General features: G+C 41.0%; 1 protein-coding gene across 1 annotated transcript in view; it reads right to left on the bottom strand.

The window, feature by feature from the left end:
* Positions 1-5,293: 5,293 nt before the first annotated feature.
* LOC113214995 (uncharacterized) overlaps positions 5,294-8,749 on the bottom strand; it is a gene marked incomplete in the record, with an annotated part of 51,733 nt that continues 48,277 nt past the window's right edge. The window contains 1 exon segment of the mRNA XM_052273209.1: positions 5,294-7,177. Within this exon segment, the coding sequence (XP_052129169.1) occupies positions 7,160-7,177 (18 nt within the window).

Below are 8,749 nucleotides of genomic sequence, written 5' to 3'. Positions count from 1 at the left end.
ATCACGGATAATCATCGATAATCACAGACAATCATCGATAATCACTGATAATCATCGAAAATCACTGATAATCATCGATAATCACTGATAATCATCGATAATCACTGATAATCATCGATAATCCTTGATAATCATCATAATCGCAATAATCTTTCATATCAAAATAATCAGTAATAATCAGTGATAATCAGTAATAATCAGTAATAATCAGTAATAATCACGAGTGATTATAATCCTCGTACGCAAAATTTCTTAGTGGTAGACCCTTGCCCAAATTCGCTTCCAACTTTTGTTAATCCGTGAAACCCAACCCGTGTACGAACCGTATACGTTCGATGTACGATCCCCATGTGTTCATACAGGTAACGTATAAGGTTCGTATGTAGTCAGTGTATGATCTGTCCGCTACATACGATCCGTATGTAGACGATGTTGCGTTCCGGTACATACGCTGCGTATGTATGCCTGACGTAAATCGTACACATTTGTACAGACCGCGTACCTACGTATACGTCCCGTGTACTCCATTGCGGCAGACCGGAACACCTCACGAACAGATGAGCCCAGCTTTAAATTCCATATGGAATTCCTGTTAATTTCCAGATGGATCTGGTTTTTCCATATGGAATCTCGTTTCCACAATGGAATTTGGTATGGAATAATTTTCCGGTATGGATTTGTGAAAATCCACTATGGAACTTGATCTGGAATATTTTCCACTGTGGATTTGTGATTTTCCACTATGGATTACTGATTTTCCATTATGGATTATTTTCCATTATGGTCGGCTGCATTTTTTCCACTATGGATTTGCAAATTAAATCATAACTTTTTAACTAAGTGTAACACAGAAATTCTGACTGAAGCACTGCGAATAATACGTCGAAATGTTCACTCTTTGATTGAAAAGTAAAAATCGCGATTCTCAACTCGGCTGTATCTTCGTAACAAGTTGTCGAATCGAAAATCTGACCGCATATTTGGCGTTTTTAGCGAAAGTTTACATGGGGACGGTGTTCTTTCACTTAAACAAGCAGCTTGGTGATTGATGCTACTCCATGCTGGTTTCACAATCCAGATGGATTTCACTATCCATATGGATTTGTGTTACATATGGAAAATTTTCCACAGCAGGAAATATCCATAGTACAAAATTCCACTCTGGAAAGTGTTCCAAATTACATCTGGAATATAATCCATATGGAAATTTAACAAAATCCAGACAGGTATTTTCCATACTAGAAATCCATCTGGAATTTAAAGCTGGGAGGTTGTCATATGTGTTCTGTATGTACTCGTGCAGAACATATGTTCGAGCCGCATCTCAATGAGTGGCAGGTGTTGTACGTATTCCGTATTCCAACAATTTACTGCCAGTGAATTGCCTCTAGATGGCACTGCAGTCAGCGCGTCTCCACCTTAATACGTTTTTGTTTTAAATGAGAGTTTTTTTAAGGCACAGGCTTTTAATTTTGCGCAGAATGTTTTCTTCAACATTTGTCTTGTCCTCACCGACTACGTGTGACATTTATTCTGTATTTAACCATATTCTAGAGGTAAGTGGTTAATTTTTAACACTCGGTGGTCCCGACTACGACGTCTTGGTGATATAATTTTCGGAACGGGATGGGAGGGGTTCCACGGTGCAATTAGTGGTACTGGATAAACAAACCTGAATAAAGCTCATGTGCACGGCGTTTCTGTTTTGCACTGAAAATTACTCTACGTAACAAAATACAAAATATTTACGTAACACCATTCTACGTTCAAGTGATGGTATAACTGCTGTTACACAAACTTATTTACGTAACAAATGTTACTGAAAATACTTTGCGTATCAAATTTTATACCAACTGCTTTACGTAACAAAAGTTACGCTATCCACACTCAAAACACCGATTGTTCAACTCAACTACATTTAGTGTTGAGGAAACCAACGAAATGTTGTTTCCGTCGACCAAATTTCAATCGTGTTGATTGGATAATTCTGTCAGGTCGATATAAAGTAATCAGTTTGACAATATTTTTGGTTGGGCTGGTCACATTTAATTGTAAAAGCTTGATTAAACGTTTTGTTGGATATAGGGAGTAAATTTTGTTTCTTTCAACACAAATTTAGTCATACGGACTAATAGCTTCTCTCAGTGCACTGTAAGAAACAAGCCACAATACCTCACATATGTTACAGAATCTACTTTGCTAATATCCAGTTAATTTAACAAATGTTATTAATACCATTGACACTAGCTACGCCTAGCATATCCCTCACATTAACTTCTGAAAAAGAAACCTGCAGGCCACATATAAATAAACTGTTCACAAGAGTAAGACCGTTTTGAGTTCCTCTCAGCTGTTTAGTACTCTCAATGCACCCTCCTTAACCCTACCAAGGCTGAGGAGGCGCTTAGCCTTTACCTGGTCCGTTGACATTGCTTCATAATGTTTTTAGGTGCCTTCTTATGTTGTGACAAGATGTTGACCTAACCTCTCGCCGCCGATATGCAAGCTCCCTCTGTAAAGCAGTCGGCCCACGACCATAGTGCGCACTCTGGGTTACTTGAACATGGATATCTGGATCAATGCACTTTATGTGCACTTTAATGCACTCCTTGCTGTTTCTACCTTTGTGTTCAATCTGTACGAATTGAACGATTTTGGGTGAACGGTTCGAAAATTTCAAAAAGACTTCGGACAGATTTGTTTCTTATACCTTTAAGAACAACTTGCACGCTTCTTTCACAAAATGCCCTTTTTTTTCCACGCACCTCGGCCACTAGTAGGTATGGCGGCGTTCACATCCGTTAAGCGTCGGGACTATGAGCGCTGAGGCCATATTTTTGGAACAGTGGACTCTCTGCTACCACCTACCCGCGTCGTTTTAGTAGGAATGGCGTGAAGATCTACGCTTGTCTAAAAATCTAAACACATACGTTACACATGCGGCGCGTATGCTTTGCGTTTACGTTGCGTACACGTACAGGTCTCTCAGGCACATACGTGTCCGAGGGGTGTCCGAGGGCGGCTCCTGTGTACAGGCCAAAATGTACTCCAGGTGTTCTCCGATTGTACTCCGACTGTACCGGGTGTAACTGACAAGGGAAGGTTTTCCGGTGATACACTCAGATTTCAATGGCGCTTCATAGTGTTGTTGTTTTCATCCCTAGATTAGGTTTTGCATTGGTTTTAGCTGCCCGTAGGGAGTTTGAAGGTCGTTTTACGCGAATGTTATCGAAAATTCGCCAAACTTTTTAGCCTGATTATCAACTTTACATGCACGTATCTCAAGAACCGTTTGAGCTTCAGCGCCCAGATTTTGAGAGAACACTGAATTTGGATTTGTGTTAAATTAACCCTCATTTCTGCCATAACTCGTTTTTTGTGATTCCTTCGATTTATCGCTTTTCTGGACATGATAACTTTTTATCGCAAAAAAACATGCAATAAAAAGTATATGGGAAATTTATCACAAAAATAATGTGATAACTTACTATCGCAAGTTTTTGTGATAAACGTAAATACTAGCTCCTGTTTTACACTAAACTAAAGTTATCATATTATTTTTGTGATAACTTGCCCTTATACTTTTCATTGCATGTTCTTTTGTGATAAAAAGTTATCATGTCTATTAAAGCGATAAATCAGAGGAATCACAAAATTGAGTTATCGCAAACTTTTGTGATAAAAGTATCATAGATCTAGATTCAGTGAAATCATAATTTAGCACGTTCTTTAATTGTAGAAAATTTGAACGAAATCGATTAGGGTCGCAAAGACGGGTCCGGAGAAGGGGTTGCGACCCTAGCCCACTTTTGGTGAACCCCATTGATTTGGTTCGAATATATTTCATGGAAAGTACTGATTGAAGGATAATTACCTGCAAAATCTGGGCGCTGTAGCTCGTAACGGTTTCGCGCTGTAACGGTTTCGGAGATATGTGCATGCAAAGATGTCTAAAAACCGATGAATTTGTTAAATTTTTGATGAAGTTCTTGTGAAATGACCCCCAAACTCCCTACGGGCAGCTAAAACCAGTGCCAATCCTAATCTAGAGGTGCAAACAACTACTCTTTAAAGTGCCTTTGAAATCTGACTGTATCACCGGAAAACCTTCCCCTGTGAGAATGCGCAACAGTGTTGCGGGTTTGCCTACCCAGTTAGCCCGTAAGGCGCCATGGCCCCTGCAGCCCTGGCGGGTATGCAATCCCGCAACACTGTTGCGCATTCTCAGTTACACCCGGTACTCCGTGTGCTCCGGCTGTTTTTGTTGCAAGTTCTCCGCGTACTCTGACTGTACTCCAGGTGTACTCCAGGTGTACTCTGCGCGCTCCGACCGGCAATACTCAGTGTTCTCCGACTGTACTCCGTGTACTTCGTACTCCTGTGTACATGAAAAATTCAAGTCGCCCACCCCTCATACGTGTCCCACATACAATTTGTATACAATTTGTATATTGAATCTATCCGGCCACATATATTGGGAACGTGTACTGATAGCCGTACACGGAGTGTATACGAGGTGTTATCACGGGGAGTAGCCCAGTGCGCCCATCGGGCGGGTAAGTTTCATAGCCCCGTGGGCTTGTCAATCAACACTCCCATTGGGCAGGGAATTTTGACAACCCTGGGCTTCATGTGTGGGGTTGCCAAGCCCAGGGTAGGTAAAATCGCAAGTATTTTTTTTATAGTGTGGACTATACTAATGTGTGACGGGGTGTTCACGTGCGCAATGCACTCTTGACTACAAAGTTGGGCGAACGGGTTGATGTCTAAAACGGAAGAAGAATCTGACCTATAAGAAACAGTTTTTAGACGATCCAATCTATACCAGCAGGGTTGGCGCGCGGGGGAGCTGTGCGTTATGTATGATCGTCCCCTGTGTCAGCAAAGACGGACTACAACAACGCACAAGGCCGGGAATGTCAGAACAAAGAGTCGTAACGACTCCAGTTCTAGAAAGCAATAACTTATTTAATTAGTAGCAATAATTTTGTACTAGATTTTCTTTTATTCCGATCGTCTATTTGTTAACACGGAGTGTTAACGTTTTTTTCATTATTTCACTTTTGGCATGTCACAAATTATCCGTCACAAGATTGTTACTTTATCACGTGACGAATTATTTGTAAATGGTCTGTGCCGACATATATGTGAAAATGACTTAGGAGAGAAAAAATTGTGAAGTGACGACTAATATTTTTACAATGTATTATGATATGACTTGATTTACGAAAACACCCCGCCGTTTCTCAAATTCATTTACTGCTAGGAAGGAACACGTAGAATTTGCTTCACGATTACGAAGAAATCCATCCCCAGGTGACCATATCTTCGATAACGTCTGCAACATGTTTCTTAAACTTCGGCGTAGCTTTGAGGCGAACCGTTCTCTGTTAAAAGGATCAAAAAAGGGATTGTCATTGTTTCACCGTAGTTTGTTAACTTAAACAACGATAAAACCTCATTCGTTTGTCTTATCTCTCATCGTTTAGGCGATAAAGAGTTTATCACACCACTGTGAAAAATAGAAGTAGGTTTACAGGAAAATTTTCCTTGACGCAAGTTGTAAAACTACAATGTGTAATCATAAAAGTACTTGCAGTACGTATCGACTTCAAATCGATTGGAGAGTAAACAAGCTAGGCCCGCTCTTCCGCCAAACCAAGTTGCCAGCTCCGCTTTGCTCCACCGGCAACTCGGTTCGGCAGGGAGCGGGCCTAGCTTGGCCTGCCGGCGGCGTTTGGCCCGTCCCTTCTGATTTTTCATGGTGAAATTAACACTAGAAGGACCGGAGGGGTCAAAATGACCCCTTTTGATTTTTTATTGCCAAAGGAACAACGAATTATTTTTTTGATCGATCCATCACTTTCCGACTTTTCATGTACTACCGAAAGACGCTTGGACGCAGTATAGGAGGTCTCTGCGACATGAACTTTCGGAGATATTACTACTTATACCTAGAAGGACCGAGGGGGTCATTTTGACCCCTTCTTGAGATTTTATATGTGTAAACTGACGAGGACTTACTTTTCCACCATTAGGCTGACCGTATTTGTTATGTACGGTGGCTTATGACTTTTGGTCGGCCATGTGACACTTTTTAACTCCTTCATTCGGCGGAGGTAGGCAACACGCACGTCACAAAACCCCGTTTCTAAATTACAACATATCCGAGGCTTTAGTGGTAGTTGCGTCACCGGACTCGAGTTCTGATGGCAAAGGGGGGCGTCTAGCACAAAGTACGGATGGTTTTGCGAATGCCAAAACTGCCACGTCAGTGCCAAATAGGAAAAAATGTAATGTTTTTGTGTGAATCACATTCCCGCTTTTAGAGTACTTATGTGTTCCGAAGATTACGTACTTATAAATGAGTACTAAGTCAGATATTAATTTTGAAGTTTAAAAATGTCTAAAATAGTGCGAACAATTGCCAGAAATAGCTGTAAAATTGCAAAAAAAAATGTTTTCTGTCGTGCGGGTTGCCTACCTAAACGCACTTTAAACCCAACCAATGTCACGTCATGGCATCAGGTACCTTGAAACACACAAAACCTTAATAATGTGCGATTAAACGGGAGCCTCGAAGCCATGAAAACAGCCAACAATCGTAGAGGGGTCAAAATGACCCCTCCGGTCCTTCTAGGTATACGAAAATCCCGGTTCTTCTAGTGTTAAGCTTCGATCGGAAAACGGGCCTTCGGCCCGTTTGAGTGGCGGCTCGCTATGAACCATTTTTTGGCAGGTACCTTTGCTGTCTACTTCGTAATCAAAACTCAACAAACGAAGCATTCTTTTCATACGCTGAACATCTTTGGCTGTGTGTGCCGCAGTTTGTAGAATACTTGCAAAGTTATGCCAAATCCCTTCTTAGTTTTTGATGTTAGTTTATAGATCCAATAACACACCTATGAAAAGATATTTAAGACTAAACCCAGAAGAAGTTAAATATACTTCCAGTCATACTCTGAAATAACTCCGAACGTGTCCGCAATGATTTCGCTATAATCACTGATAGAACGGACGCGGCTTGTGAAGTACAACAAAACAACAAAATAAACGTATTTTTTTGCATGGGAGTGTACACATTTTATTAATGATGTGCCACCATAAAATAAGCCCACTCTTCTGCTTAGAAGAAAATTTTAAACCGACGGCATACTTCTCAGACATAAGTGTACTCCTGAAAAAAATAAAAAAGGTTCTGTTTTGGCCATTTCGGTAAGAAAAATTCCATTTTTTAAGTAAACAGTGAAAGCCAAGCGGACGACATTCTAGCCCAGAGGGTCTACTTTCACGATTCACCCCTTTGGACACCATCAAATATTTTCTTAAAGTAATATATTTATTTAGGGCCACTTCTGTGAGAAAAACTCCCTCTAGCGCCTGAACGGTGAGAGATAGAGCCAAACGGACAGAATTTTCGCCCATAGGGCTCTACTTTAGTAAGTTACCGCTTCAGAGACCATCAATTTTGGGCCACTTTTGTGAGACAAACTCCCTCTAGCGCCTAAACGGTGTGAGATACCAAACGGACAGAATTTTCGCCCCGGAACTACTTTTGAAGGTTACCCTTTAAGAGACCATCAAATATATTGCAAAATTCATGTTTTTAGTTTTGGGCCACTTTTGTGAGAGAAACTCCCTATAGCGCCTAAACGGTGAGAGATAGAGCCAAACGGAAGAAATTTTCGCCCGAAGGGCTTCACTTTCATAAGTTACCCCTAAGGAGACAATAAAAAAAATATTTTTTTCCCACTTCTTGGACCAACCCCTATTTCTTTGTTACCCCCTAAGACCCACTCAGGGGTGGTTGCCAGGATTTGCACCAACCGTTTCGTTGTCCAGAAGTGACAACAATAATACCCTGAAAATTTCAGACCTCTAGCTTACGTCCTTCTTGGGGAACAGACAGACAGACAGACACAAGGGCGATGGCATTAGCCCGCTTCTATAGCTTTTAAGCAAAAGAGCGGGCTAAAAATGTGCTCTCGTAAATTTACGAGATAAATTATAATTCAAGTTTACAAATTTTTTGTAAATTTACGACGAAATTTTTCACAGTGACTAAAGTGACCGAAAACACAATAAAATCCATTCCTTAGAAACTGTTTTATGGCTTACGCAGGGGTAATTCGTCAAAGCAGACCCCTTTGCAACGAATTTTCGTCTGCTTGGCTCTACCTTTACTGCTTAAGGTGGGAAATACCTGTTGAACGTTAGAACTTAACCTGTTCTTAGCCCGCCCTTCTGCTTTTAAAAAAGCATTAAAGCGGGCTTATGCAACCGCTCTCGTGTCCGTCCGTCTGTCCGTCGTCCGTGGACTCTATCCTAGCTTGCACCGTTTGGGCGCTAGACTGATTTTTAAAAACCCCACCTGGCCCGATCAATGTCAGGACTAGCCGTAAACATAAGTTAGTCTGTCGTCTTCAAAGTCCGTATATTTATTTAATTTTCCGGAAAACCAGACTCGAGCGCCAATAAATTGAAAGTGTTCCGGATTATACTAAAAAAGCCTCTTCCAATGGTATAGAAAGGTGACTTATCGGCTCTGAGTCACTGTTCTATACTATTACCCTAAGAGAAAATAGACGTCTATTAGATGTTTAATAGACATCTACTGCTAGACGGCAATTTGTCTAATAGACGTCTTCGGTAGACGTCTATTAGACCGTCTTGATTGTCTCTATCGAGGCATCTTTTAGACGTCTATCAGTAGACGTCTATATTTAGATGCCTTTTAGATGACATCTAG

Source organism: Frankliniella occidentalis, unplaced genomic scaffold, assembly GCF_000697945.3.
Source record: "Frankliniella occidentalis isolate FOCC.00 unplaced genomic scaffold, Focc_3.1 Scaffold254, whole genome shotgun sequence".
In the NCBI taxonomy this organism is placed as follows: Eukaryota; Metazoa; Arthropoda; class Insecta; order Thysanoptera; family Thripidae; genus Frankliniella; species Frankliniella occidentalis.
The sequence above is the reverse complement of the archived record's forward strand: the minus strand, read 5'-3'. Positions and strand labels throughout refer to the sequence as shown.